Here is a 27989-nt window from a genome sequence, read left to right on the forward strand (position 1 = left end):
CATGTTGAATTGTGAGCTGGCCCTGAGTCTACGGGAAAGGGGGGTGGAAAGTTATGACTCAAAGGGGATACTCAAAGTTTGGGTATCAAGTTGACAACGACTAGATGTGTAGCGGTTAATATTGTCCATTTGAAATGATGCCGAATTGCCTCTCTCTGGCCCTACCTGTGAGCGCGTTCGTAGACCGAGTTTATTGAGGCAGGAAGAACCACCCTCAAGGTGGGTGGCACCATTCATGGGTCGGAGTCCCAGATTGAAGAAAATGAATCTGAGCTGAGCCCTCTCTGGGCGTCCTGACTATGGGTGCAATGAGACCACTTGTCTTAAGCTTTGGTCCTTCATGACTTCCACACTCCGGTGGACTGTACCCCCAAACTACGAGACAACCCCCGCTTCTTTGGCCCGCTTCTGCAGTATTTACTACAGCAATGGGGAAAAGCTAAGGCAGGGAATCTGACTGTGGCGAGCCTTGCCCCTTCGCCAAGGCCCCTCTCTGTCTTCTCCACAGATGCTTTATACCACACAATATCTTTCGCTTCTGTCAGGCAGTCATAATTTGTAACGGAGCAGTTTTACCTCCCAGACGACTACAAATAAGATCAGGTGGCTAAATGAAATAACTACACTGTTTCTGCTTTGTTTTATTGGTTTATTGATCTGCAGTGTCCTTTGCTGGGCTCCTGCTCTCAGCGATCATTTTTCTCCGATGATTTTTTATTTCGGTCATGCTGGTTTGTTAAGGAGGGTTTCTTTAAACGTAGCAAACTCTCCCCCCCCCCCCTTCATCTCTCCCAGCTTCCTTGGGTGTGTGGGTAGGTGTCGCAAGACAATCGAAATTTAATTGCCTGGCATTCCGCCTTAGGGATAGAAAAGCAGACAATGCATCGCTGAAGGAATCCGGGAAAACTGGGGAAGAGCAAAGGCACTGTTCACCTGGGTGGGGGGGTGTCACAACTAGACCGGGAACTCTGTTAATTTAGTTAACAATAATTGAGCCTCATATAAAAACATCACGGGTGACAATACAGGTGACAATACTACCATTCCACAAAGCCACAGGTAATCCATTGATTTTACAGATGAGGCCTTGACGACAAGCCACAGCCAACTAAAGCCTGAGCCACAACTAACCCTTTCTCCAGACACTTACCCCAGGACTCCTGCATCCATCCGTCGTTCTAAAGCCCGACAATGGGAACCTAACAGAGAATGAGTTAAATTCCGCTCAGTTCTATGATACTTTCAGGTTTCTAGGGGTGTCTGGAAGAAATTTACATTTTCCAAAAGCTTTTAGACAGTTTCCGAAGCTCTTGTACCCTCCCAATTGCTCTAAAAACAAGCAAACAAAACCTGCAAGCCTTTAACAGGAAAAGGTATTTGAACCGCTGCCCTGCTTTTGACATCTGTGATACCTCTGACTTCCCTCTCCTTTTCTTATTACTTTAAATGTTAGCGTCGTAGCTACAAAGTGAAGTCTGTTGCTAAATGTATTAGCTATTTGTTTCTGTTGCTGCGGCAAATACCTGAGGCAAGCACCTTAGGGAAGGAGGTAGCTCCATTCCAAGCTAAGTTATTGTGTAACAAAGGAAAACCTGGGAGCGGGAAGAACCTTCTTCTTAGCCTTGTTAACCACAGGATGTCTAGACCGTGACACGAAGGTCAGCATCCTCAGCTTGAGTCTTGACAGCAATCTTAATGCGAAAGCTGATCTCGGAGCCACCTGGCTCATCTCCCCAAATTGCTCTCCCTTACACTTATTATGTAATTGTTATCCTAAAATATTAACCAGACTCTCATTTTGCTTATGTCATCTTGTTTAACCTCTGTTTGTTTGTTAAAGAAAAACAAACAAACAACCGTGATAATACCTCACAAAGCAGAAAATACTGTTTTATATATATATATATATATATATATATATATATATATATATATAAAACAAAATTGAGACAGTGGTGGCTTGTGCCTTAAAAACTCCAGCCCGTCTTCCCCTTCTGCAACAGTCCTCAGATTTGCAGTGGACGCTGTTGTGGTGACACTGGTATCAGCAAAAACTTGTTTTTTATATTTTAAATTGAAACTTTGTCCGGTGGCGTCTTTCCTTGGTGTTCTCATACTCTGCATCACATGCTTTGGTGGCAAACATTTCCTGGGAGGAGACAGAACACACATTTTGACTCACCCCTGCTGGGAACCCACAACAGACCAACATATGGATACCACCTAAGTCCAGCTGGGTGAACCAGCGAGTTTTATTGCGATGTTTACAGAAATATGGGTGAGGGGTTACTTACAGGAGCAGAAAAGACCCAAAGGCAGCTGCGTCTCCAAAGCCCACCCCAGCGTGGGTGACAGCTCACAGAGCTGGGAACCTGGAGCTCGCTGCAGGCAGCTCAGCAGGCCGGAGAGCGTCCCTTCCAGGTGCCTCATTTGGTGTAAGCCTCACCCAGGCAGCTCCCCTGGTTTCTGCTTGTTGCAGGCAGCTGCTCTGGTCTCAGTCTTTGCAGCCCTTCTCCACAAAAAATCTCCTTTGCCTTTGACTTCACTGCCTAATCTTGGCATCTCAAAGCCCTCAAACACTTGGCTCCTATTGGTTACTCTGGCAGGGAGGGGGCGTAGTGAATCTGGCCCGTTTCAGGGACTTCCTGAGACTATTTCCGAGTTGCTTGCCTTTATGTTTAAAGAGCTTCCTGCAGGATGTAAGGTTTCAATCTCGGGGGAAACGGTTATACAGTGAATCTGTTATGGCAAGAAAGGTGTGGTAGTTGGGAGCTTGAAGGAAGTGATCACATTGCAACTGAAATCAGAAAGTCGAGAGAAATCAATGCTGGCATTCTGCCACCTTCTCCTTTCTCCCCTTTTCCATTCCGTCTAGGATTCCAGTCTAGGTTTTGGGTGCCGACCACATTCAGGGTGGGTGTTCCCTCCTCCAATAAGTCTTTATGGGAAACATCATCACAAATAGGCCCAGAGGTGTGTCTCCTAGGTGATTCCAAACCCAGTCAAGCTGACAAGCAAAATGAACCATCAAAAGTCTCATGGGTCGGGCTGGAGAGATGGCTCAGAGGTTAAGAGCACTGTCTGCTCTTCCAGAGGTCCTGAGTTCAATTCCCATCAGCCACATGGTGGCTCACAACCATCTATAGTGAGATCTGGTGCCCCTTTCTGGCATGCTGGAAATGCAGTATACATACTATATACTTTAAATAAATTAATAAACATTAAAAAAGTCTTATGGTTCTGGGCTCACTCAGAGATTCACCAGCACCATAAATAAATTTTAGTAAGAAGAGGCTTTTTATTTTAGATACCGGTGTCCAGTGTGGGACCAGGACTGCACCTGGGAACATTCCCGAGATGCAGCACCTAGCCATACCAGCCCAGGGCTTATTATAAGCAAACCTCTCAAGCTTACAAGTATGTTGCCTGAAGGGACACTAGCCCACTCGAACATCTGACTCTCTCTGACAGGTCTTACCCCTTTTTCCCATTCTCTCTGTCTTGCTAAAAAACCATTAGATTACCTTCCTAAAGTTAGTCACCAAGGTCTAGTCCCTTATTTGGCCACTTCGTCCTCCTGGGGCTGACTACCAAAGCCCAGCAATCAAAAGCCCCTTTTGGTTCACCTATTAAGATGCCCAATTAAAACTAACTTAGGGTCCCCCCACCCCGGCCTTTACTTTTATAAACCACTGTTTGCCTCGGGGCTACATCTGTCTCCTCTCTATTCTTCAGGACAAATCCTTCTTCCCCCTTTCCCTTGGCCCCTTCTTCTTCATCCCCTGTCCCCTTTACCACCATGCCCTAGCCCATTCTAACACAGACCTCCCCTTTTTTTTCTCCCCTTAAAAGCTACACTTGCAAGGTCATTTGCTACGATTTTCAGCCTGAGTCAGAAAGCAGCCTCTTTAGCTACCCCCCCCCTTAAAAAAAGAGCTCTCAGTGAAAGCAGGTGTTTGGGTGTGGTTAATGCCTAATCCAAGGCCTGTGAGTGTGGGACTCACACATTTTAAAATATAGCTGTGACAGTTTAAAATACTAGTCTCACGGTCCTGTTAAAAAGGAACATCACCGCCGCTCTTGAAAGGATTATAAGAGCAAGAAGTGAGGATCACTACTGGGAGGCAAGGATGCAGAAACTGGACGCAGGCAAGTGATCCCAAGTCCTGAGAGAGATTCGAGTTGCCTGGCAACCTTTAGGGTACCGGATCTATGGGCAGTGAGTGCCTCTTCCCGCAGGTGGAGCCCCGGGCTCGTCCAGCCACGCCCACCCAGCCCAGCCACGCCCACTCGGCTCCCCGCCGCACGTCCCGCCCCTTCCGGCTCCCACTTCCGGGCACCAGCGCGCCTCTGAACCGCCTCTTCGCACTCCTATTGGCTGTGGCGTCGGCCGCTAACCGCCGCGGAGTTTGAACCGGAGGACGAGTCGGCTGGGCGGCGGAGCTCCCGGGGCGCGAGGCGGTCTCCGAGGCTGCGGGGACGGTGAGTCGGCGCCTGTGAGGCCGCTGCGGCCGCCACCACCGGCTTGCAGGTTAGTGCCTTCCCCGAGGGATGAGGTCTGGGCCCCGGGACTGGCGCGCCGAACGCTCCCGGCGGGCTGGAGCCTCCGGCCGGCTCGGCTCGCATCTGGGACGTTGTCTGGATGGAGGATCTCATCCAGGAGCACGGACGGCGGGGTTGCGTTTTCGGCTAGGGGAGACCCCCGCTGCACGAGAGTGGCCAGGGGATAACGGAGGAGTCCTGAGTGCGGAGCACGTAGCCCGGTCCCCTAGTCGGCACCGCACACATCCATTCGCCCAGCACCTACGAGGGACTTGGCCTTTATTTCCTTACACTTTCGAGCTGGGACCCCCAAAACAGTCGTAACCGTTGCCCAGAATGTTTTGGTGTCTATATCGTACCTCAAGGGGCCTGCTTCTGGCTTCTCTTCATGCCGCTTGGTGAAGTCACTGATGTAGGAGTTGGGCTGGGCAGTTAAGGAAAACTCTAGTAGAAACACAAGCATTTGGATGGGCGACAGCGACATTTATGAAATTAAAGGGGATCAGCTGATGGGGAAGGAAAGTTCCACTGGAATTTATTTATGTATTTATTTTGGACTGGAGTATTTGAAAGACAGCTGATTTTTTTTATAGTAGGTTTATTTTCGAGTGTGTTAGGGGTTATAGTTTATTGGCTATGTGCCTTTGTAGGCTACTGTTTATGGGTTGATAATCATCTTTGATTTTGTATTTCCTGGTCTGGGATAATTTATTGCCTGTGTTCTTTTGGATGCTATATTTACTTGTATAAATGAAATATATTTATTTGGTTTTCTCATGGAATGTCTTATTTTCTCCTTCTGTAGTGATGGAAAGTTTTGCGGGTATAGTCATCTGGGGTGTCATTCAGAGTCTCCATTGAGAAGTTTCTAATAGGTCTGTCTTTATTTGTGACTTGGTCTTCTTCCCTTGCAGCTTTGAATATTCCTTCCTTGTTTTGTATGTGACGAGGGGACTTTCATTTCTGGTCCTGTCTAGTGTTCTGTATATTTTTTTCTGGTCCTGTCTGGTGTCCTGTATAGTAGTGGAGCAGCTGACAGGACGTTTCCTGGAGGGAGTGTAGATTTGGGAGGTTCCCCCATTTAAACACAAAGGTCAGCACCCCTGCACCCCAGTGAAGGGCTCTGTGGTCCGTTTTCTCTGCCCAGGCACTGACCACTTCTCTAATACATTAAGTGATTGTCAGTATTCTTGTCAGATTGCATAGTTATGTATCCTCCTGTTCCTATTGTGCTGTAAACCTAGTAGGCCGTAAATCTAGTAGACGTAGCTAAGCTTATAAGCCTATTCTCCCAGCCCTTTTCTACTTCTGAGTTAGTTAGTTATTTTGTGCTCCTTTTAAGCCCCTCTTACCTAAGGTTCCACGTTTGCCCAGGAGCAAAACAGTACCTGTCCCTGGCTGGATATTCCTTCTGTGGTATTAGGGACCCCCTGCTGTCACCTGCCCTACCCATGAGTGCCTGCCAGGCATATGACATAGGTTTGAATGGGAAAACAAAGCAAAGTATTTACCTTTTTGGAATTCATTAGTTCTCCTGATCATATAAATTTCTGTTTTCAGGTTTTATATGCAAAGGATTTTGTAAATATTTATGTACACAGTTTATTTTACATTATGGTAGTTGCTCTTTAGGATGTATCCGTTTGCTCTTATCTTACTCACCAGTAATTAACTAATAGTCTCCCCCATCCTTTCTTCCTTCCGCTTAGTGATGGACTACCCGGTGATGGAAGCTGACACTCTTACTTCAGGAATCAAGAGACGAGTGAAAGACAGAATTGCAAAGACAAAGTTAAATGTTTCTCTTGCTTCAAAAATCAAAACAAAAATATTAAGTAAGCGCCTTTCAGTTCATCTTTAACTTCACTTACCTTTTGCCTCTCTGAAGATTTCATTCATTTTCTACCTTTTTAAAGCAAATATAGAAAACTACTAAAATGTCAGCTGGTACCTTTTCCATTCGATATTTCCATGGCCTCCAGCGCCTCTGCTGATTGGGACCGCTAATTTACCCTTGGTGACAGCTGAATTGTAAGCAGCGTGGCTGGGGAGTCCCGAGGCAGCTACCTCTCAGCCTGCGAAGACTTCTCTGGAAAAGAGCTAAAGAGAGTAAGAGATTTGGTCTGGTGTGTGCTGTGGCAGGCAGTGAGTATCCTAGAGGTTCTTGGCCACGATGAGTGTGGTAGTACATGGTTTCCTACAGGCCAAGGCTAAGATGGAACTGTGCGCTTTGGAAGTGAGATTTTATCAGTGCCGGCAGTAAGGTGTCAGGAAGGCAAACAGACAAATAAAACTTCCCAAAATAAAAACCATGGAGGTGGCAAACTCCCTAGATTAAACTTTTATTGCTCCCACAGATTATCTCAATCATTTATACTCATGTTACCTACGTTGGAAACTACCTTCCATAGGGACATATCCTGCTGATGTCACACCCATGAGTTATGGCAGAGCCAAGACTCCTAAGTATCTTGAAATCATGACATTCACCTATCAGGATCTGTAGGCAGGCCTTGTGAATTGCCTTCCTCCCACAGTGACTTGTCTTCCTTCGTTTGTCAAGACTATTTGGAAAACAGCAAGAAGCTGTTAATCTTTCTGAGCTTCTGAGAATCCTACAGCTGCGGTCTGTTTCCCTGGGGTATGCCCAGGAGGGCCGAGTGAGACACTCTGTGTCAAAGACGGTCCTGCTGTGGGGTCTGTTTCTGAAGAGTTCCAAACTTTCTCTGAATATCTAAAAAGGGTATATTTAACAAAACTTATTTTATTAAGATATATTAGCTCATGCCTGTAATTCCAGAAATCAAGGCAGGAGAATCACAATTTTAAGGATAGCCTTCGACTACATAGCAAGACCATTTCTCAAACACTGTCCGAGTGTGTGTGTGTGTTACACTGTGGAGTAGGTAGGTTATTGGCATGTAGTAGAATCTAAATTCTAATGATATTTAACTATACTAAAGGAATGTAATACTTTTTTTTTTTTTCCTTCTTTTCTGGTTTTTTGAGATAGTTTCTCTGTAGTTTTGGAGCCTGTCCTGGAACTAGCTCTTGTAGACCAGGCTGGCCTTGAACTCACAGAGATCCGCCTCCCACTGCCTCCCTAGTGCTGGGATTAAAGGCGTGCACCACCATCTGGTGAGACATAAACTTTTCAGGTGACTATAACCATTAAATCCTCACTGAATCTTTTTATTCTCACTTCAGTACTGATTTCACTTAGTCTGACCTATTTCTGTTCAGTAAAAGAGGTCAAGTTTTGATTGCAATCGATTACTAGAAAAGGAATAATCTTTTGGGGAGAGGTGAAGATCTCACAGGTCCTGGACAATCAGTCCTTTCATTTGAGGGTTAAGAGAAGGGATTTGCGAGCATAGACGGTTTTATTGAGTTGTGGAGCAGAGAAAGGTGTGTAAACACTCAGGTTGGTTGCCCTAGCTCCTGTGGGTCTCCAGTGAGCGCTGTGGGGTCAGCCTCCCAGCCTGCTTCTCGGCCGAGATGGACGCGGACAGTCGCAGTCCCCGTGACCCCCGTGACTGCTCTGTCTGCAGAGCCACCGCTCCCTTGCCCCAGCTGCACACCTCTCTGCTTCTCTCTAGCTTTTGTTTCTTCAGCTTCAAACTTGGGGATATTGTCTTTCTCTGGAACTGTACGTGTATTGCTGTTCTTTTCCAGTCATCATTTAATATTTATAAAATAAATTGCATTTTTTTCTGAAATTATTTTACTAAGAAATGTGCAGTTTTATTAAGGAAATATAAAGTACAAGTTTGGTATTAACTCTTATAAAATATTCCTGCAGACAATTCATCTATTTTCAAGATCTCTCTAAAGCACAACAACAGAGCCTTAGCTCAGGCTCTAAGTCGAGAGAAAGAGAATTCTCGAAGAATCACTACCGAGAAGATGCTATTACAAAAAGAAGTAGATAAACTGAATTTTGAAAATACCTTTCTTCGCCTCAAGCTAAGTAACTTGGTATGGAAATTGTACTGCTTTGATCTCTGCATTACAATAGAATCTCTTAACTACATCGCTGTAGAAACTCTAACAATGTTTTTAGGTTCCAGTCCTAAAGAACTGTTGAAAATCAGCATGCCATGGAAATCTGTGCTTAAGGACAGACACCTCTTGGTAGTAGAATAGACATCTTAAGTCTTATTCTAAACGCATGCTGTGTGCTCTACAAACCAGCATAACACCGTAATCAGCAACACTTGGCCATCCATGCCTTTTTAAATGGTGAGCTTAGAAACCACGGGGTCTCTGTTCACTTTCAGCCTGGCACTTCACTGGCTACACCCACCTCCAACCTCAGGCAGACAGTAGTGAGAGCTAGTATCTAGTGAAGTTGTAGTAATGTAGTAGAAATTAGCTTAAAATGGAAAAAAAAGGCCTGTAATAAATCAACGATTAAATTCCTATTCCTGACCAGCTGTGTTTATTTTCTGTGAGAAAACGGAAAAACAAGCAAACATTTATAACTGGTGGTGTAAATGTTCACAGTGTGTCTGTGTGTGTGCACAGCTGTTTTGACTCTTCACTGCAGTAGCCTTGGAGCTCAGTGTGCACTCAGCTGAGAACAGTCGCCAGGCCTGACTGCTTGGTGTAACCACAGTAGTCTGGACGCCGAAGCAGGAGGCTTGCCATGAGGTAATTCATGGTGTAATTCCAGTCGTCTGGACGTTGAAGCGGGAGGCTTGCCATGAGTTCATGGTGTAATTCCAGTCGTCTGGACATTGAAGCGGGAGGCTTGCCATGAGTTCATGGTGTAATTCCAGTCGTCTGGACGTTGAAGCGGGAGGCTTGCCATGAGTTCAAAGCCAGTCTCCACTACGTAGTCGGTTTTAGACCAGTCTGGGTTACAGTGTGGAACCTTGTCTCAAAAACTGAGAATAAAGACAACCATTTTTAAAACTGACTCTTTTTACACTGATGCTCTCCATAAATGTGTGGTATCATTATAACAAACTCCGAATTTTAACTCAAAGGCGTCTTTATTTTTGCATGTACAGAATAAGAAGCTTATAGAAATAGAATCCCTCGTGAACAACAATCTGATAACGGCAATCGAAATGAGCAGCCTGTCTGAGGTGAGTGAGTCACTGTGAGTGGGGCCGTGTGGTAGCTGACGAGAGCCCAGATGAGCTCAACTGCGGGGCATCAGGGCCAGAGCCTCAGATCTGCAGTGTGAAGAAAGAACAGGAATCATGCACGATTTGAAAAAAAATTGTTTAAAAATAAAAAAAAATTAGTTTATGCCCTGGCAATGCTGAAGCATGCATGAGCGCCCATATACGGCAGTTCTGTTGAACTTGTCCATATTGGGTTTCATGGTTTAAATTGATGAGGATGACTAACCAGGTCTCTTCCTTAAGAGGGCACCAGATCTCATTACAGATGGTTGTGAACCACCATGTGGTGGCTGGGAATTGAACTCAGGACCTCTGGAAGAGCAGCCAGTGCTCTTAACTGCTGAGCCGTCTCTCCAATTATATAAAATAATTTATCATTTTTATAATTGGTTATTGAGATTATTATTTCATTAAAATCAAATTTTGATTTAAAATAATAGATTGAATAGCTCTTTGGAACATAATGGCCCACCAGACATATTTAGAAACAAAGTCTCAGTAGAAAGGTAGCCTTTCGAGTTAGAAAAGAATTTATTTTAAAATAAAAAGACAAATTTAAAATGTACTGAGGTGAAAACCAGAGGCTGATCCTATTGTGTATCAGTCTCTAAGATAAATTCTAGATGGTTATATGATTACATAAAACAAATGACAAATGGGTATACAGACTCAGTATAGGAACTGACCTGGAGAACGGAAAGCAAGGGCTTGGTGAGCTGTGGAAGGGAGCAAGGCAGGGTTGCCAGGATCGCTGGTGACTTGGATACTTGTCCCAGGAGCACTGCTTAGCTTGTTGTGAATTCTGAGACAGCCTTGTCATTGGTCTGTTAAAATGTTTTGTAAAATCTCCGTTCCCAGAGAGCAGAACTCAAAGACAGCTGGGATTATAGGTGTGAGAGTGGGGAGTGGGTGTGAGCGGAAGCCAGAGGAGGTAGTGAGCGGGGATTGTGCTGCCCTGCAGACGAGCCCTGTCTGTCCTTGCACAGCCGTCCTCTGCAGTTGTCACTGACAGGAGGCGAAGGTCCAGACCTTCTAGCTCGGGCGCAGTATCGCGAGCGTGCATGAGGTCTCGCGCCTTTAAAGTTGTCTTCATTACTCTAGGTGTGGGTAAGGTGGGCACCCACATGCCATGATGGGGTGGAGGTCAGAGGACAGCTCTCGGGAGTTGGTTCTTTCACCAGCTGTGAGAGCTGGTATTGAACTCAGATCTGTGTGTAAATGCCTGCTGGTCCGTCTTACAAACCCAAAGTAAATACTTCTTTTTATTTTTTTTCCAAGTCTTGTTGTACATATGGAGGTGAGAAGAAGCTTTGTGTGGTTGACTCTCTCCTTCTACCTGAACATGATTCCAGGGCTGAACTCAGGTTATCAGGCTTCTTGGCAATCCCTTTATGCTGTGATGGCTTAGGCATTGCCCTAACTAGAATGCCCGGGAATGAGGAAATAACAGACACACCAAGTGAAAAGCTGGAATCAGGTGGCCCATGCATGCTGATGGAGATGTACAACCAGCAGCCCACCAGCCGGAGGAGGAGGCAGATTAGTTAATCTAGGTAGCAGGTCTTTGTAGGGCGTCTCAGACAGTTGATACTTGTGTGTGCATGCTGGTTTTACCTAACAGGAAACTGTATCAACGTTCACATTTGAGTCCAGAAAGCTTTGCCATTGTTCTGAGCCTGACCTCGGGAGCCCCCACCCCTTTGCCCATAGCATCTCCCGTTGGTTGTTCTTTCCTGTTGCCTTGGTGTTAGTGTAGAGTACTTTCCTCTCCTGTTTCATTGCATTTTTCTCTTTTTTAGATTATTTTCCATCCTTATACGAAAAACTTATTATAACTAATCTTGAAAGCAGCAACAAAAACTACATCCCCTTCTCAGCTACTGTCTCTGTTACTTTTGAGAGAGTTGTTCCCATGCTCCTTTCTCTGGAGTCACAGTCCGGGCTCCTCCATCGCTGTAGCTCTTCAGAAAGTGAGCGGAGGTTCTAGTGTTACCAGATCCCGGGGCAGCTGCCGGTTCTCGGACTCTCCGGATGCCACTCTCCCACTCTCCCCGAGCCCTCTCTCTACCTCCTGCTCTTTCAGCCTGTGTTGGTTTCCTTCCCCAGACGCAGGTGTCTCTGTTCTGTCTATGCTCATTCCCACGGAACAATTCTTCCAGTCTTTGTTTTATTACTGACATGTACTGGTAACTCCCAAATGTGTGCTTCTATGCTGTATATAACACATATGAAGCAGGCATTTTGCATATATCTACAACTATTGTGTGTGTGTGTGTGTGTGAGAGAGAGAGAGAGAGAGAGAGAGAGAGTATTTATACACATATATGGGTATATATGCATCTGTATTTCTCTTTATAGAACGTTTAGAAAATTGCTTAAAATATCAGTAATGATTATCACTGAAAAGTAAATCTTATCTTTATACTATACTAATTCAACTATTAAAGGCTAAAGTAAAGGTTGGGTAACTCAGTGGTAGAATAGTTAGCTGGCATGCACAGGGTCCTGTGTTAGTCTGCAGCCGCACACATGCACAGTGCAGTCAGTCTGCAGCAGCACACATGCACAGTGCAGTCAGTCTGCAGCAGCACACATGCACAGTGCAGAGTCAGTCTGCAGCCTCACACATGCACAGTGCAGTCAGTCTGCAGCCGCACACATGCATAGTGCAGAATTAGTCTGCAGCCGCACACATGCACAGTGCAGAGTCAGTCTGCAGCCGCACATGTGCACAGTGCAGTCAGTCTGCAGTCGCACACATGCACAGTGCAGAGTCAGTCTGCAGCAGCACACATGCACAGTGCGGGAGTCAGTCTGCAGCAGCACACGTGCACAGTGCGGGAGTCAGTCTGCAGCAGCACACATGCACAGTGCGGGAGTCAGTCTGCAGCAGCACACATGCACATGTGGGAGCTGTTCTGCTATGTCTGTTGGTTTCCTGGTATAGCTTGCTATTTTAATGACAAGCCTGAGGTGGTCAACTATTTCACCATTTTCTCTGTTTTATTCACAAACAGTTCCATCAAAGTCCCCTTTTCCTGTCAGCTAGGAAGAGGAAAAGGATCAGTAAGCAAAGCAAGTCCGTGCATCTTCCATTTGCAAGGTAATTGTTTAAAAGTTGGTTAGATACTGACTTATATGTTTCTGCCTAAGAAGATGTTAGGTTGGGCTTTGGGTGTTTTATTTACTCACATCCTAAAACCAGAAAAACAACTGTAGATAGTTTGTTACAGTGCTTTGTTGAATTAGACATTTTCATAGGCATTATGGGCTGGGCTGGAATGCCACTGGCTTAGATCACAGACTTCATGAAACCCTGTTCTCTTGGTCAGCCTATAGCTGTGCAACTGAGGTGGAAATGGGAGTTGTGTGTGGTGTCTTGTTTAGACTGGGTCTTTGGGGCTCTGAAGGGCAGATAAACTGAGTTCATCTATAGTAGTTTTACTTTTCTTCTGGCCTCTTTTCTCCCCCCCCCCCCTTCTTAGCAAATATCTCTTTCCACTTTTAACATCATGTCTTATCCTGTGAGATTAACTCTCATTTTGGATAGTCTCTTCTCTAAAGTCTTTTCCTGGTTTTGATTATTGGTTACAAGTCATCCAAGTACCCAGTTTCAGCCCTGACATACTGCACAGTAAGCGCTGAGGCTGAGTGAGGTGAACTGACTGAAAATGGACAGCAGTGGCTGGGACTTTGTCTGCTTCACTTGGTGTCTCCAGTGTATGGCTTCATCAGTTTGATGCTTTTATCTGTGTTTAAGTATTACAAACTCTGTATATTACATAATGCATCCACAGTCATGAATTGCCTTAGTGTAAAGGTCTCACGTGTGTGGGGAGATGTACCTATACTATCCCTGCACATAGCAGAGAATTAGAGGTGATTTCAAGACGCATCAGTAGAATTACAGTTGTTCATTGGGTAGTTTGATGAAGGAGGAAACTTTACATTGTAATAAATTGTAAATTGTATTGTCTTGTTCCTTTATTTTTTTCAAGTGTACATTGGCTATTACGCATTTATTATTTCGAATATATTCAAATGCAGCCAGGTGTGGTGGTGCATGTGTAATCACAGCCCCTGAGAGGGTACAGTCAGTACAGTCAGATCAATAAAGGGCCAGACTGAGGCAAAATGTCACAAGTTCAAGGCAAGCTAAAAACTAGACAGAGGTATCTAAGCCCACAGCTGTTTGTTGGTTTTTTGGTTTTTTTCCCATGCATTTATTATTACAATGTGTATGGTGTGTGTGTGTGTGTGTGTGTGTGTGAGAGAGAGAGAGAGAGAGAGAGAGAGAGAGAGAGAGAAAGAGAGAGAGAGAGAGAGAGAGAGTGTGTGTGTCTGGTGTGTACACAGAGCTTGTACAGAGGTCAGAGGACAGCGTTAAATGGTCATTTCTTTCCTTCCACTGTGGTTTTTAGGGATTGAACTCAACCACTTTTACCCAGGGTGCCCCTCACTGGCCCTAGGCCTACAGGTTTTTGTTTTGTTTTTGTTTTGTTGTTGTCAAAAAGTTTTGGATAATATCCCATTTCTCTTACTAACAAGGGCATTCAGATTTCCTATTTCTTTGTCAGGTTGTTAACTTCTCATTAAAGGATTCTTCCATTTCTTAGTTATCCATCATCTAAAGAGTCAAATTATAATTAACAAAGTGCAGTCAGTCTGCACAATCAGCCTGTCTCAGAAAAAGCAAGACACAGATAAAAATTCCTTTGTTGCTAGTTAGTGAGAATTTCTTCATGAGCTGTGGAGTTAAACGAGGGCTTTTCCTGTCGCTGTTAAAAAGAAGGCTTTTCTGTTAGTGCAATGAGTTTTTAATGTTTCTTACTCGTGTAACAGAATACAATGATTGGTTGATATTATTAGTGTGTGTTTGTGCACATGATGTGTGTCTGGCTGTGCAAACACATGGCGTGTCTGCACATGTCAGGACTACTCTGTGGAGTCTCTGCGCATGTCAGGACTACTCTGTGGAGTCTTTGCACATGTCAGGACTATTCTGTGGAGTCTCGAGTCTCTGCGTATGTCAGGACTACTCTGTGGAGTCTCTGCGCATGGCTTCTAGGAACTGAACACAGCTCCTCCGGCTTTGCACGGCAAATACGTTGATGTGCTGGGCCGTGTTTCTCAGTGATCGATTTTAAACCCCCATTGCATTGCTTTTCTGAACCGCAGACACATAGTTGTTGTTTAAAGGTGTTTGCATGTGTGTTACAATGAAAATTATTCATAATTTTTTTATTGCAATTATTTTTTAGGGTTAGGTATTTTGGTAGCGCTGATTGGTATGAATTCTGGTTTCTGGAAGTATATCGTAAAGGATTATTTTTCTTTAAGACCTTGAGGAAAGTCATCTTAAGTTTTCCTGCAGAGAAATTTTGATAGTATCTCATTTCTTTTAACATATTTTATCTTTAATTATATGAGTGCAGATACTCATGCAGACTGGAGGCAGACCCTTCTGGAGCTGAGGCAGGAGTAGCTGTGAGCTGCCCAGCCTGGGTGGAGGGAACCACGCTTGGGTCTGCGGGATGAGCGGTACCTGTTCTTAGCTGCTTGGCCATCACCCCAGCTGCTGTCCTGGTTCTTTAATAATCCCTATTTTCTTTTTCTTCACATAATTTTTGCTTTTCTTCTAACAGGTCAGATTATTGGCAGATGTACAGTGGTATCTTTTTCTTTTCTATACGATTTTTATAAAACATAGAATTTCTTGTCTCATTTTCACTGGCCTTTAGGGTTCCATTAACTTCAGAAAATGACGACGATGATGATGGTGGTGGTGATGATTGTGGTGGTGATGATTGGAGAACAAAGTGTTACAGCAGAATTGCATCAAAGACATCACCTGACGTCGCCTCTTCGCTCTCAAGACAATCTTTGTCCTTACGCCAGTGTAACTTGGAAGTATTGCTTCCCAAGGAAGATAACCAGAATACATGTGTCTCCAGTTATTCAGAACAAACTTCTAGTGTTGATGTCCTTCCTAAAGGTAGGATTGTTGTAGAAACTTTATGTAGTTGTTCATCAGATTTTCTTGAAGACAGCAATGTCTAAAAAAGCTCATGAGTTGGGGTCTCAGTTCAGGTTTCGATAGCTGTGAAGACACCCTGATGGTTTCGGAGGGTTGGTCCACCATCATCGCGGTGGGGAGCGTGGCGGCTGGAGAAGTGGCTGAGAGTTCTGCACCCTGTAGACAACAGGAAGTGAACTGTGTCACAGTGATAGGCTTCTTCCAACAAGGCCACACCTTGTAGGTCCACACCCTGAGACTGTGGGCCAGTCACGTTCAGACTGCCACAGTCAGCCGGGTCTCTTGCATTACTAACTTGTACTTGCCGGCTTCTACCATTTAAAACTGCTGGTGCAAGTTTCAGCTAGAAGTAAGAAGTCCGACAAATGTCGCATCCTCTGAGACCTAAGAGACCTAAGACTGTTAGTCTGGAAGCAATCTTGAAAAATGAGCAGGACTAAGACTTCCATTTTGTTTGTCTTGTGATTTGAAAACTACTATTACATTGATTTCGTCTTAGCTAATCCATTACTGGAGAGGTAATCTCCGTGAGAGATTGCCTAAGATCGGGGTTGTCTGTGGGCAGGTCTGTGGAGGATTGTTTGGGTTGCATTGAGCTGGGAAGACTCGTCCCCTATGGGTGGCACCATCCCTAGGTTGAAGTGGAGAAGGCCAGCTGAGTGCAGTGTGCACCGTTCATTGATGCTTCTCAGGTGCGCACATCACTGTCTGTTCCAGGTTCTGGCCACGTTGGCTTCCTGGCGAGGGTGAACCCTAACAAGAACTGTGAGCCAAATACACTCCCCTAGGTGCTGGTGTGTGTTTAGTCAGAGCACCAGAAACAAACCTGATCATGCTAACGAGCCTGGTCGTGCTAATGAGCTTGGTCATGACTCACTGAGAAGACATTTCATTTACACGGTCTTCCTAATTGATGGTCTGGGCTGTGGTCTGCCGTGCTCACAGATTTGTTGGAGATTTTCAGACTGGAACAGAAGAACCCTAACTGTTGAGCTCAGAGCGTGCTGCTTCCCTTCCACAGTTGTGCTGAAAAACATTAACTAGAATAATTGGAGTGCTCACACGTCACACTTTACATCTGCATCCTTGAAAATGTACACAACCGCACCTTCACTCAGGACTAGGATGGGTGTGCCCAACAGTGGAGCGTCACAGCCTTTAGGAACTCTGCCATGGGGCTAACTGTGATCAGCGTTAGTTCTGGATAATACAAGGATCGAGGAAGAGCGGCTTATCAGAAGTCCACTCTGTGAAATAGCCAAGTATGGTTTTTGTACTGTAGCATACTTATTTTTATATTTCTTTTAATTTGCAGAAAGCCGTGATGACTCAGAAAAAAGCCGTAAGAGTTCTCTGCGTGAGGTGAAACCTGCGCCATCTTCCGGTCTCAGCAGGGAAAAACTGTCGCTTAACAATGTGACTGAGAGGAGAAAGCGGGGGTCTTCTGCAGAGAACCCGCACGGCACGGACTCAGGTTACCCACAGATGTCCAGTCCAGGGTTCACCTGGGACGTTGAGATAAATGGCTGTGCTGGGGAAACCAGTAGTAAGATGCAAGGAGATACACAGTGTTCTCCCTGCGTCCCTTCTGAGTCTGCCAGCGACCCTCAGACTCAGCCCACGGCCACAGTGCGGAACACCCATGGATTTCAGTTGCAAGAATCCGTGTACGAAAACGCCGACATGGATTTAACTGCCAGCGAAGTGAACAAAATCATTGTAATCTCAAAAAGCAATAAAAATCAAAGGAAGAAAAAGACAGACTGTGGAAAGGAAGCGTTCAGAAAAGTGAAAGATCCAAGGTCTGACAAAAGGAGAGAAAGATCAAAGAAAACATGTAAAGGTAGTTCAGAAATGGGTGCTGAGGGAAAGATGGAAAACGGACCAGAAGGAGGCTCTGTTGTCTTAGATGGCAGAGGGGATTCGGAAGATCCAAATTGTATTCCCAGTACTGAGCCGCCTCAGGCAAACATGCTGAAGGAAATAACCCTCCCAAGCAGCTTGGATCAGGAGTCCATCCAAAATAAAAAGAGGAAGCAAAGATGTACAACAGACAAGCAAGAGGAAACACACCCTTTCTCTCCATGTTCAGTCAGACTCCTTCAAGATCGTGAGTTTGATCAGTGTCAGAAAGCCCTACATTGTAATAGAAGTAAGCCTTCTCGACAGACATTTGTGATTCGTAACTCAGAAAAGGATCATTTATATCCAAACCAGAAGGATGAAGAGACCAGTTCTGAAAAGCTAGACGTTGAGAATGAACTCCATATAGCTGATATTTCCAAAAAAGATAACAAAACTATATGTGACTTTGAGACCCAGACTACGTTGGTCAATGCGCAGCAAATTCAGTCCAAGCTAAATAAGCCTAAGCTGAAAATGATAAATCGGAGGACAAAAATAATTTCTAGTATGAACCAAATATATGAGGATACCGACAAAGACATCCCCCTCCAAACCCACACGAGTAAAGAGCCCACCTGTGGAGCCATAGACGCTGCAAAAGAGTTAGAAGCACCTCCACTTGTCGCAAGAAACATCGGAAGCTTACATGACTGTCAGGTGCAGAATGTTCTGGATTTGTCCAAGCAAGTCACCAGTATGCACCCTGCTCAGATAGAGACCCGTGTTAGCAGGATCCCTAGGCACAAGGTAAACCGTAAGACAGAAATAATCTCCAGAGTGAATGATTTTAGTAATGATGGAGGTGATCATTGTTCAGAAATGGGTGAGTCTTTCTTACTTCAAAAGGATAAAGACATCCCCAGAACCTTAAAAGATTTTAGTAAGTTTGAAGTGTCTGCTTTTTGTAACAAAGATAGTGCAAAGGTATGTGAGTCTGAGACTCCAACACTCCTGGGGATGAGAACGCACGACCGTGATATGCAACCTGCTAGTCACAAGGATTCAAGAGAAGATAGGAAGCCTAGACAGAAGGCACTTCGAAAGACAGAAGTAATCTCTAAAACCAACCAAATGCATGAAAATGATGAAGAAAGTGTGCATGACCCATTAAATAAGAAGGTCTGTCAGAAGGTCAATAAATCAGAAATCGTTTCTCAAGTGAACCAAATATATGAGAATACTAATACAGACGTGAATGGCTTTAAAAGCTGTATCAAAGACCAAGTGGTTACGAGTTCCTACTCTGGAGAAATCAATAGTAATAAAGAGGGAAATGGTGACCCCAATTCCAGATCCATGTGTACTAGTTAAAAAGCAGAGGAGAGACTTTGCAGGCAGAGCAGAGAACATCTTGGCAGGAGGGAAGAGCGAGCGCACTTTGCATCTTCCAGGTTCCTCGCAGCAGTCTGTCGCCCTGGAGTCTGGATCACACCAGAACAGGAACGGAACAGATGCTGGTCCAAAGAGCCAGGAAGAGAGCATTGTGCTTACACTGGGAGATGCCGGCTCTCTGGGCGTGGCCAAAGGAGGAAGCTGCCCAGCCAAAAGAGGAGATAGAGTGACATCCAAATCAAAGAAAAGAAAGGCACCCCTAGCTCTTTCTTCAGGTACCCATGGAGCGGTGGAAATGACACCCAGCACTGACCACACGAAGTCAGTCGACTCCCAGCAGGCTGATAAAGAAAACTACTTGGAGGATGGGAAAATTGCCAGGAATAAACCGGACTTCTGCACAAAGGCATCTAAACCTTTATCTCAGATGCGCTCGTCTAACATAAAGAATTCTTCCTTCGATGATGTGTGGGAGAGCTCCCTGCCTTTGACGACGACTTCTTGTAAAAATCTGCTGATGGAAGGAAGTTCTTTCCTGGAGAATGCATGCATTTTTCCAGCAGGTGGTCCTCCTGAAAAGACAAAGGAGAGGACTCAGAAAAGCTGCCGCAGAACGCAGAAGTCTGAAATAGGTAGGCCAAGGTTTTAGAGTTATATTCTTTCCACTTGACCACTGGTGTATTTTCTGTTGAAATGGGCGTTTTGCAAAAATTTTAAAGCAGTATATAACTGCACATATAGAAACAGAAGAAATAAAAGGTTTGTATGTTGAGAAGGTAACAGATTCTCTTGCACAATTGCAATCTAAAACCTGATTCGGCCTTTACTACAGTATATGATGGTGTTGGGCGGATCGCACCTCTCTTCGCGTGTCTGAGGGGAATTAAATGTAAATGCTGTGGTGGTTAATTGCAATGCAAGTTTGGGAAGGTGGGGCCCGGTCCAGCTGCCTTCAGTTGGTGTGGTCAGAGCCGCAGTAAGACCGCTCCTCCCTGCAGGGTGGGCACATAGAGATGTAAGGGTCACCGTGCCGCGTGCGGGAAGTTGTTTATAGAGCAGACCGTGAGGAATCATGACTAGAGGAAGCTGTAGAGATGGTCATGTTGGTTGCCCTGCAGACTCTGATGGGTCAAGACTTTCAGCATTATTGTTTACTTTTGCTTAACCCTGCTTATAAAAATAACAGTTATTGTCAAGAACCAAGTAGAACCATGGGAAAAAGTTCACTGGAACTGGCTGTCACCATTTACCATTATGGATCTCTAAACATATACTATAATCATAGTTTATATAAAACTACTACCCCACTTCTTCCTGAAGCCCAGGCATAAAGATTTTCTTTGTCATCAGAGAGTTTGTAAGATTTTGTAGCATTAGACATTCGTCTGTAAAAAAGTTTTTCTACTTGGGACCAACATTTCAGTGTGTTTATACAACAGTAGAATTTACAGGCTAAGGCTAGTCTAGATAAAAGGAACCCTAGGTAAAAACAAGAGTCCAGGTGGTAGGATATGTGAGAAGAATAACTCTTCTTTGTCTGCCCCAAGGTGACATTCACCCACTGAGTAGCCAGAGCTGTGTGTGTGCTGAGTGTGCAGAGATGGCTGTAGGGTTAGGAAGGGTTGAACATGAAGAGCTTTTGTGTTTTAGAGCTGCAACATTGTAGCCCTGGCTAGTGGTGTGCTGGCTAGTTTTACCGCAGCCTGACACAAGCTAGAGTCGTTGTGCAAGGGACTCTCAGTTGAGAAAATGCCTTCTGTAGGCAAATCTGTAATGCAGTTTCTTGATTAGTGATTGATGGTGAGGGCCCAGTCCGTTGTCGGTAGTGGCCTCCCTGGGCTGGTGGTCCTGGGTCCTATAAGGAAGCAGACTGAGCAAAGAGGAGCAAGCCAGTAGCCAGCGCCCTCCATGGCCTCCAGTGGTGGACCGTGAGGGAGGTAGACCCTGCCCTGCCCCAGGTGTTTGTGACCGTGGTCTCTGTCACAGGGAGAACTCGAAGTAAGCCCGTTTTCCTCTCAAAATTTGTTCTCTTTGCTAGGCCAACTGTATTTATTTACTTCATACTTATTTCCATATCTTTATATATGCTTTTACAAATATTTGAAAATACTCCTTTCAGGTAGAGGAATATTCCCGGACTTGGTGGACACCAGTTCTGTGTCGAGCAACCCCGCTAACCCCGAGAACGGGTCAGAAGGGCAGGCTGCAGAGCTGACGAGAAGGAAAAGGCAGTGCGCTCCTCTCAACCTGAGAGAGCCGAACCTCGTAAGGCAAGTGTGGCAGGGCTTGTCACTGTGCTTTGAGAAACACTTGGCACTCCTGAATGTCAGTCACTAATCATGTTTGTGTGTACACAGGATGAACTTGGGAGAGATGCCATCAAAATGTAACTTCTTTTTCTTTCAGCTCTGGTTTTAAACTAAATTAGTTTCAGTTAATTTCCATCTTACTGCTGTCATTTTAGAGACTTTAATTGGTGACTATAATTTTTATATTTGTTGAATACAATTTACCAACCACTGTTTTCGTAGCTATTACTCACATTTATTTCCTGCGCTGCTCCCTAGAAGTCAGTGTGGTTTATATTTCCTTTGGTCCCGAAGAGAAACAATTTTTTTTCTTAATTTTTTTAACTGCAAATGTACTCTCGCAAAGAAAGACTTGTAGCCACTTTACCCATCTACCCCTCCTCAGCTTCAGTAGTTATCGACAATGTGCTGGGTTTCGTTCAGGTGTGCTTCTAAAGCAGGTCTCTGACGCTGAGTGATTCCGTTCATAAAACACTTCTGTATTTGTCCTTAAAGAATAAGATTTTTCTGGGCCGGAGAGATGACTTCATCAGCAAAGAGCCTGAAGACACTCGAGGACCTGAGCTCAGAGCCCCAGAAATCGCGTCCAAGTCAGGCGGGGCAGCGTGCGCTGTCCTCCCAGCCCTGGAGAGGGAGGGGCAGACAGCAGGGTCCCCGTGCTTGCTGGCCAGCCAGTGTAGCGAATCTAAGTTCAGTGGGAGACCCTAGCTCAAAGAGAGTCAACTGAGGAAGACATTTTGACACTGACGTCCGCCTGGCCTCTACACATGCACAAGCACACACACATGCACACTCATGAATTTCTTAATGAAGTTACCACATTAGGATGCATCAGGACTTGGTTACAGCTTGCATGAGGCTGTAGTGCACAAAACTATAAATTCTTACTGCCTTCTAATAACCACTCTTTGCAGATTTCCTTCATTGCCATAAAAATACTCCAATGACTGTTGATGTTGTTTTGTTCAGAAATCTCAGGTTTTTAAAGCTAAGTCAAGTAACCTATCTCAGCTTTTTTCTCAAAATTCTCAAAAAAATCCTATTGTATACAAATATTTTACGTAAGCTGGCGGAATTGTCACAAAATGTCCTTTGGGTCCTTTCACTGTTTGGTCCTGTCAAACCCTGATGATCCCGTCGGGCGTTTTCCAGCAGGAACCAGCAGGTGGCAGTACACCACGGAGGGTGAAATGGGAAGGAAGGGCCAAGGGGGTTTTACAAGTTAGCTCTTTTGACATGTACACTCTGTCTTTGGGGACATACTATATGTTGCCCCCATTGTGAAGTGCATAGAATCATACATAGGTTTTTAAAAGTGCACAGATAAGGGATGCAGGGCATACTTGAGTGGGCGAGCCCTTGCCTGTATACAAGGCTGTGGGTTCAATTCCAAACACCACCAAGTAAACCCTCTCACAAGTATGTACAGCCACTACCTCAATCAATTTTAGAACATTTCTTTATCCGAGAAAGAAATCCTGTCCTCTATGCACTTTCTAGCTGGAGTTAACATCCTAGTTGTAGCCACTCTGTTCCGGACGTGTGTGAGCACAGTTGTATCTAGTCGCTGTGACTGGCTTACTCCGCTAGCACGGGGTTTTCTGGGCTCCTCCATGTGGTAGATAAGGAGCAAGCATTCGCCCTGTGCTCTGTGAACAGTGTTTTGCTGTGTGACCAGACCACAGTTGTGCTCCCCCGTTATTGGGATTGGACTGGACCTTTGTTCATTTCTCTTCCCTCTCGTTCCCGCTGTCAGGAGCGATGGTGGTCTGAAAGGTGGTGTGTAAATGTTCGCACAGTCGTGTTTTAATTTCTCTTTCATCTTACACCCAGGCTGGCACTTGTGTACGAAGCCAGACTGCTTTACATTACCACCCTGTGTTAGAATCCAGCTCCCTTCACTCTGATCGCCTGTCTGGTTCTCTGATTCGAGCCTCTTTGTGAAGCTATGTCTCATCGTGGCTCTGGTGAGCAGGGTGGCTGAGCATCTTTTCCTGTACTCGCTGGCCAGTTGCGCACCGCTCATGGCCTTTCTCAGCGTTAGGACTCATCCGAGCCCTGCGTTCTGCTTCTGTTTCTCCTTAGCCTACCCCACCTGCCGGCTCCCTAGTCCTTTGGCTCTCCTGACACTTGAAGATCACAGGTCAGTTATTTTCTTAAAATATCCACAAATTGAGGCTTAGGGATTTTTCCTGTTTCTTCTCATGATCACACATGCACTTCTGAATGAGTTCCATGTGAAAGACGCATCCTCGCTGCAACGTGTCAGGGCTTCGCTATGTCAGTCTGTTCCACTAGCAGGGAAGGCTGACCTTGAGCTCTCGGTGACCGTGCTATCCACTGGGCTTCTACAGTGTGAAAATTTTATCCTTTCCTTAAGAATTGGGGGAGATGCTTTGAGTCCATATATCCTGTCCCTCAGAATTTTGCTTAGTGATTTTAATATTTTTAGTAGGTTTTACTTGAAGTCATACCAGTGTGGTGCGTGAGAGCATCCCTGAGTTTCTGTCCTGCTGCTTCTATGAGGAAATAATGTCTTTTCTGAGTATTGACACGGTGAGGCCAACCAATAGCCGCGAGTTATATTCCCGTTGGAATCCAACATGGTCCATCTTTACTTCGTTACTCAAGCGATCCCAGCTCTGGCATCGGGAACCCTCTTCTGACCACACAGGTGGTCCCGTCATCCTAATGTTCTTCCTGCCCTGGCCCTGGAATCAGATGCCTCTTGAGGAATTCTGATGTCCTTGATTGTCAGATTATGTTTAGTGACCAGAATCTGGGCCCTCCGTGTGCTCATGGCTGACCCTGTGGCACTGTCTACCTGTCTATTGCTGCACAGCGTCACCGTCAGTCTCGCAGCTGAGGAAACGGCGCCTACTCATCGTCTCAGACTGTGGGCTTCATTGGGGTTCTGCTTAGGGCTTCATGGTACTGCAGTCAGGGTGTCAGAGAGACTGGATCTTATCTGAGGATCTCCTAACAGACACTGTTGGGAGACTTTCATCTTGATCTTGGCCCTGGACTGTTTTCACTTCCAGCCTCCCTCTCCCACAGGGCTGCCTACTCAAAGCTATAGAAAGAGTCTACAGCAGAACCTTCCAGCGAGATTGTCTTTTCTGTGAAATGTGCTCTCAGAAGTGAGACGACCTCTCTCACCCTTGTCACCTCATGGTTGGACACAAATCACTGCTCCTCCCGTCACCAATCGGAAGGACTTTTTTATATAAAGGCATGAATGCCAGTAGAGGGAGATTGTGGGTGATGTCCTTGCTCAAGTCTGTCCACCCAGGGATTGTGGCTGGGCCCTCTCACAGACAGCACTGGGAGCCATTTGTATCTCTGCTAGTCCACTGTTGGGTGCCACAGCTTTCCCGGGGGATGCACCCACACATCTACTCACATCCAATAGGAAACCCACAACAGACAGGGACCACCAACGTCCAACTCAATGGACCAATCAGTTTGAGTGGGGTCACTTATAGGCATGTACTTATACAGGTGGGGGGTTAATTACAGGAGGAGAAATGACCCAGACAAATGACCCAGACACAGCTGCATCACCAAGCCCACCCAGCATGGGTAAAGCCCATAGAGCTGGAAACCAGGAGCTCCCTGAGCAGCCTGCAGACAACTCAACAGGCTGGAGAGTGTCCCATAGGTGCCTCGGCTGGTCTTCCAGGCGGCTCAGCTGCTTTCTACTTCTTCCAGGCGGCTGTGGTTTCTGAGTCTTCTTTGCAGCTCTGCTGATCTGCAAGTCCTTTTCGAGGGAGTCTTCTTTGCAGCTCTGCTGATCTGCAAGTCCTTTTCGAGGCTTAGCTTCTTACCATCTGAGTGAGGCACTCTGTTTTTATTGCTTACTCTGCTGCAACCCTTGAGTAGAGTTCCTTGTGTTGTGGTGGCCCCCACACCATAAAATTATTGTCATTACTACATCATATCTGTAATTTAGCTACTATGAACATCTGTATTCTCCAGTGGTCTTACGTGACCTTGTGAAAGGCCATTCGACCCCTACCCCAAAGTTCCTGGCCCACAGGTGAAAACCACTGTTCTAGTGAATCTGCTCAGTTTCAGGAACTTCTTAAAGCTGTTTTGAGTCATTTGCCTTCCTGTTTAATAAACCCACAGGATGGATTGTTCTAGTCTTGGGGGGGAACTGTTATACAACATTCACATAGACATATGCTTTTATGTTTCTGTATGCTGTGTATGTAATGAAGCCATGATATATTAGAGTTAATCTAATACCTCTAGCTTGAATTCAGTACCACAGGGTTCATTTTAGCATTCCCCTTTGCTTAATTTGTAATTTCGCAATCAGTGAGAAGCCTAGTTCTCATTTTCTGAAAGTATTTACTTGTTTGTTCAATTCTAGTACGTAATTTCATAATTGTTATCCCGTATCTCCATTAGAAGCATTTCGCCACCTGGGGTGATGTATAATTCTTGGCCTTAGATTAGATGGTTTCATAAACCGTGAGGTTCAGCCACACTGCTTCTCTTTGTCGTTCCAATGTGCATTCCCACCGGTCCCGCGGGAGAGACCCACAGCCGTAACAGAACGTCCAGTCGTATTTACAGTCCGTGCCGGCGGTAGGTGAGCAGTGTCACCCTGGCCCTGCCCCTTACTTTCTGGGGTCCTGGCCCAGGTGTGCTCTGTCCCCAGCTCTTCTTCTCTGACCCATCTTCCTTATACTAACAGTGCTGCTGTAAAATCTATGCGGTGCTGTGTCTCCATCTGTCTCCTCTGTCTGGTCTTTGTTCCAGAAAGACAAGTGTTCTGATTTAATATGAAATCATGGTTATGTGTTCACGAAGGTTTGTGGATTTTACTGTTAACATGTCTTCTTTTCATCTTCAATGCTTTGCACCTTAAAAGAATTTTAAAATACGTTTGTTCCATCTGTTCCTGCATTCCAGCCCTCGAGTGCAGAGGTATCTGCTGGAGACGGACACATCTGCGGTGTTCTGTTTCTAAAAAGTGACAGCTGGGTTGTTATCATTCAGTATGTTCCCTGAAAGTATATTGTGGTTTGTGTTTAAAATTTTTTATCAAGTCCAATTACTCAAAGTGGTAGCGTCATTGTCTCTGGAGATGAGTTACAGAAGAGACGGGACCTGCTCCCTGCTTTCCTTTTCTGTCTTCATCTTGAGACTGTACACATACATTTCATCCAGAGTACACACACCTTACACACATGCGTGCACACGCAATGTAGAGAAGAGAAGCAACCCCACACACAGCCCTGTGGAGCATGAGTCAGCCCTTTTTCTGAAAGCACAGGAATGTTGGGTGAAATACTGAAATGAAAAAATTAAACTGAACGTTTTAGCAAACACTAATGTAGAAAAAGACTCAGATCAGAGCAAGGTGAAAAGGAACCCAGAGAGGTAGATGGACCAGGAGCTGGTTTTTACCTGAAGCTGCCTGTCTGTCTAGGGGAGCCTGACCTAGATTCCCAGCCCTACGACCCTGGGGCAGAAAGGATGGCCTAGGGCCGGACTGAAATGAGGTCTAATGCACATTGTTTAGGTAAAGTTGGACTATCTCAGTAGAGCAGCAAAGTAAAAGTAAGTTCCCAGTGGCCTTTGTCAGCCTCGGGAATAACGCCGGTTCTGAATGTAGAGCAAACATTCTGAGAATTTATAATGAATACCAAGTCCTTATTCTGGTTCCATCTGGAATCTGCTATCTGGTAAGTGCAGACATGGAGTTTAGGATGGAGGACGAGCGACCCATGAACTGGACTTTCCCTTTTGTCCTAAGAAGAAAGCAAAACTTTTCTGGAGGAGGACGCCTGCATCTCAGGCCCCATGCATTTTCCACAGCTGCTGTTCTGAGGGAAGCGCACAGCCAGCTCACAGCTGACAAACAGAAAAAGCAACCACAAACCTCAGCCCACACAGGAGAGCTTGTGGTTCTGCAGAAGCAATGGCGCAGCTGTTCAGAGTAGGAGCTGAGGGCCTGTGACTCCAGCCAGGGGACACTTGAAGGTGACCAGGATGTTGAATGAGAACAGCAAGTTGCAGAAAAACCTGCAGTGTGGTTCACTGAGCTAAAAAGACCTGATGTAGATACCCCAAGTGCTCTTTGTAGGAGGACAATCGTAGGTGCCAAAGACTACAGAGAAAATCTCGGTGTCTCGGTGCCCCCCTCATCCACGAAAGTAAGCTATGGTTTAAGGAAACCGCTTACTGGAAATGGTTTTCTTCTCAGTTATTCTAGAAAAAAATAATTAGCTTGGAATTATTATTCCTAATCTTGCCTTTTCTTTTCTTTTGCAGCAAGATGAGAAGATGAAGGAGATATGAATCCTAGCTTTTCTGAGTTCTCAAAGCACAAGTCAGAACAGAAGCACAACAAAGATCAAGACATGAAACATGAAGGAGTATTCGGTTTGGTTTTTAAATGAAGAAATGTCTGTTTTCTTTTTTATTTTGGGGGCTTTCCTGGATTATTGTTTGTCTATACTTACATTGAGGTGTGTGTGCATCAGATAGCTGTATTTCAAATAGGAAACTTTTTTTAAAAAAGAACTTTCATCATCACATTACTTGTTAATTTAAATTTCTACTGAATGTCATTTAGTAATTCAACTTATTTCCTTTTAACCAAATAAACACGTTTGCATTGGTTATCTTGTACAGCCGGATACCTTGCTCTTTGCTTTTAACCACTGAGTAGACATGAAGATCAAAGAGGGTTTGAAAATTATCTCCTGTCCT

At 45.1% G+C, this 27989-nt stretch overlaps 1 protein-coding gene across 1 annotated transcript; it reads left to right on the forward strand.

The window, feature by feature from the left end:
- Positions 1 to 4384: 4384 nt before the first annotated feature.
- Positions 4385 to 27908, forward strand: Sgo2 (shugoshin 2). Its single transcript, XM_048456108.3, is given in 9 exon segments — positions 4385 to 4531; positions 6252 to 6377; positions 8345 to 8520; positions 9558 to 9635; positions 12695 to 12780; positions 15419 to 15672; positions 17030 to 18906; positions 18908 to 19583; positions 21071 to 27908. Coding segments are annotated over 8 exon segments (3489 nt in total). The 5' UTR covers positions 4385 to 4531; positions 6252 to 6253; the 3' UTR covers positions 21289 to 27908.
- The last annotated feature ends 81 nt before the right edge of the window (positions 27909 to 27989 follow it).

Source organism: Myodes glareolus, chromosome 27, assembly GCF_982192425.1.
Source record: "Myodes glareolus chromosome 27, mMyoGla1.1, whole genome shotgun sequence".
In the NCBI taxonomy this organism is placed as follows: Eukaryota; Metazoa; Chordata; class Mammalia; order Rodentia; family Cricetidae; genus Myodes; species Myodes glareolus.